We start from the raw sequence: 3947 nt of genomic DNA on the forward strand, positions 1-3947 counted from the left end.
TAGTAGTAAAACAAAGTTGATTAATAAAATATAAAAAAAAAATTATTAAGTTGAATAATCATATATTTTTATATTAATATCTTTTTTAAACTAAAAAAATAAAAAATAACAAAAAAAAATAAAAATATTATATATATAAAATCAGCGTTAATTTGAATATTATATATATTAAAAAAATTATTATATATAAAAAATAACAAAAAAATTATATATAAAAAAATAACAAAAAAATTATTAAGTTGAATATTATGTATATTAAAAAAACTATTATTATAATATTTCACTGATGAAATAAAATCAGCGTCAAAATATCATTTTTCTTAAAATTGTATATATAATATCTCAAATCACTTGAGCTAATTTACAAGAAAAATTGACATCTTAAATATTTTTTTTAATTAAATGGTGAAAATTGAAATAGATTCAAAAGACCCAAACAAAGAGCAAGTTGAAAAAAAAATTAAAATTAAAATTAAAATTAAAATTAAATAGTTTTTTTATCTTATTTTTTACTAAGGATTCAGTTTGATTGCTTAACTTTAAAAAATACTATTTAATTTTCAATTTTTCAAAAGATGTTACATTAATCATTTTCATTCATATTGCGTCAATATTTTTTTATGAGACAAATAACATATAACTTTAAACTTATGAGTGGGAACTCTCTTGTGTCATCTTTCTAGAAATTAATTTTTGGGGTGTTGTAGCTAGCTTACTTCACAAGTTCAAAATACATCTTTAACAACCATCAGCCACATTAGCACTCATCTTTGACATCTGTTTCCTCTCTATTTTTAGTATTATGCATAAAAAATATTAACATGAAAATTACTGTAAAACTAGTTAAATAATTAAATAAAATAAGATAATATATATCATTGAAAATTCAAAGACTAGAGAGATCAAATTGTTGAATTTTCACACTTCTTACTTTTCTTCCCTATGAATGAATGCAACCAATTTCACACCAACGTACACTACACGCTTCTCATGATTTCTTCCCCAAACTTTGTATTTACATATCCTCCACCACCTATAAAAAGGCTATGCATTCATCAACATTCTCAACACAACTCAAAAAACAACCTTAAAAAACATGGCATCCTTAAAACAACTTTCAATCCTATTTTTCCCTCTTTTCCTAGTTTCCCTATTCAGATACTCTCATGCTGCTGGAATTGCAGTCTATTGGGGCCAAAATGGAGGTGAAGGTTCCTTGGCAGATGCTTGCAACACAAACAACTACCAATTTGTAAACATAGCTTTTCTCTCCACTTTCGGCAATGGCCAAACCCCGCAACTAAACCTTGCTGGCCATTGTAATCCAAGTGCCAATGAATGCACAAAGTTTAGTTCCGAGATTCAAGCATGTCAAGCGAAAGGAATCAAAGTTCTTCTCTCTCTCGGAGGCGGCGCCGGAAGCTACTCTCTTAGCTCCGCTGATGATGCTACACAAGTTGCAAACTATCTATGGAACAATTTCTTGGGTGGCACGTCAACTTCAAGGCCATTAGGTGACGCTGTTTTGGATGGAATTGATTTTGATATTGAAGCTGGTGGTCAACATTTTGATGAACTTGCAAGAGCACTAAATGGTTTTAGTGCACAAAAGAGAGTTTACTTGTCTGCAGCACCACAGTGTCCTTTCCCTGATGCTCATTTGGATTCAGCTATTAACACTGGTTTGTTTGATTACGTTTGGGTTCAGTTTTACAATAATCCTCAGTGTCAATACTCGAATGGAAACACTAACAATCTTGTTAATGCTTGGACTCAATGGACTTCAAGTCAAGCTAAACAAGTGTTCTTAGGTGTTCCTGCTAATGCTGCTGCTGCTCCAAGTGGTGGCTTTATTCCTTCTGATGTTTTGATTTCTCAAGTTCTTCCTGCTATTAAGAGTTCTCCTAAATATGGTGGAGTTATGATTTGGGATAGATTCAATGATGGACAAAGTGGATACAGTAATGCTATTAAGGGCAGTGTTTAATCAGTTTAATTTCTGGTTAAATTTATAGTCTTTGTTATGTATTTGAAATAATTAGTAGCATGTTTAGTGGGTTTTGTTCTACTCATTAATAAGTGCTACGTGATCACTTGTTATACATGTAATAATAACGGGACCTTTAAAATAATGTATGATTTCCAATAAATATGCAGAAACTTATCATCAAGTACTTATCATTTGGCTTGTGCAACTTCTTTATAATGTATTTGTCTAAGGCTTACATGAGAAGAAGCAAAAAAATAATATTGATGATTAAATAATATGGATAGAGGGTGGTAGGAAAGATGGATATCTAGATGGCAATGGATACATAGGAGTAGAAAGTGATTGATGTGGACAAAGGACTATGAGAAGTATATATGAATTAAGTAGTTTATAAAGGAGTAGTGGTCTGAGTAGTTGAAAGATTTGGGGTGGACTAATTCAAGGGGGGACATTGGCACTTCACGAGTAACAATCCTTGTCTGACGACCCTTAGGCACTTCACGAGTAACAATGTAATGATCATGGACTTCCTGATGACTTAACAACCTTTGTAGGTGTATTTAAAAGGAGTGTATCAAATCATATAAGTTTGACCTACAAATTTAATATGCTGTTGTTATCACTTAATTAATTTTATTCATATTATTGTTGAATATTCTTACATTCTTTTAGAGTTGTTTTGGTATACCCACGTTTTGTGGATGAATTGTTTATAGTGTATTTTCCACCTTTATTGTTTATCGATGAAGATTGTTATTCTATAGTGTTACTAGAAAGATTTTTAATACCCATTATTGATATAATGGAAGGTTTTCCTGGATCGCGTCCCGTGATTTTTATTCTCTCACCTTCAGGGAAGTTTTTCACATTAAAAATCGGGTGTTCTTGCTATTTTACTTTTCCGTTATTATTATTGTGCTATGAAGTTGATTTTACAGGTTGTCTTTTAATTACGCGGGTTTGGAAAAAGTTTTTCGTGAGAAAAATATTTTGATTATTTGATAATTTCCCAACAAATTGGCATCCAGAGCTCTGGTTGGCTTGTTTTGTGCATTTTAAATAGAGAAAAATCAAGAACCCAATATGATTAAGCTTAACTTTACTAATTATACACTCTGGAAGACTTTCATAGAAGATATGTTATACAACAAAGATTTATATGATCTTATTAAGGGGGGGAACGTAAACCAAGTGATATGTCTGATGTCAAATGAAAAAAGATGAATTTTAGATAATGGTTGGACTTCAATATACACATGTTGAAGTCGAAACTAATACGCAGAAAATATGGAATAAATTAAAAGAGTTGTATGAGCGCAAGAACATGCAAAATAAAGCATGTTTGGTCAGGAAGTTGGTTAATATGAAATACAAGGATGGTGACTCAATGTCAGAGCATAGTGTGTTTTAGAATATGTGAATTAGTTGGCGGCTAATGATACTAAGTTGGATGATGAGTTACAAACCTTATTACTACTGAGTTCCTTGCTTGATAATCGGGAAGTTCTTGTTGTGACACTTACTAAATCAGCTCCAAATGAAAAATTGATAATGTCAACGGTTAAAGATAGCATGCTTAATGAAAAAGTTAGAATTGATGCTTTGCAAAATTAACTATAAGAGAATGAACAGTTGCTTTGAAGAACTTGAGGCATTGAACCAAATTCTATATGTTAAAGAGTGAGAGATGAATTACAAGATACATGCAATTCAAAAAATAATGGAGCGTCTAAGTTATTTTTCAAGAATAATTTAATTTCCAAATTATTATCTTCTAAATCAATTTGAATGATTGTATATGTTTATTGAGGGATAAGGAAAAATAAGCAATTTACATATTTTATAATAAACTCATATATATATATATATATATATATATATATATATATATATATATATATATATATATATATATATATATAATCACAAAGGTTATTTATGATAACCGTTGTGATAG

The 3947-nt window shown here is 30.0% G+C and overlaps 1 protein-coding gene across 1 annotated transcript; it reads left to right on the forward strand.

Annotated features, from left to right (window-relative positions):
• Nucleotides 1-1054: 1054 nt before the first annotated feature.
• LOC127093133 (acidic endochitinase) lies at nt 1055-2181 on the forward strand. The gene has a single exon (XM_051032035.1). It carries the CDS (start codon nt 1097-1099, stop codon nt 1985-1987), a length of 891 nt encoding a protein of 296 aa, XP_050887992.1. The 5' UTR covers nt 1055-1096; the 3' UTR covers nt 1988-2181.
• Nucleotides 2182-3947: the final 1766 nt, after the last annotated feature.

This window comes from Lathyrus oleraceus, chromosome 6 (genome assembly GCF_024323335.1).
Source record: "Lathyrus oleraceus cultivar Zhongwan6 chromosome 6, CAAS_Psat_ZW6_1.0, whole genome shotgun sequence".
Classification (NCBI taxonomy): domain Eukaryota; kingdom Viridiplantae; phylum Streptophyta; class Magnoliopsida; order Fabales; family Fabaceae; genus Lathyrus; species Lathyrus oleraceus.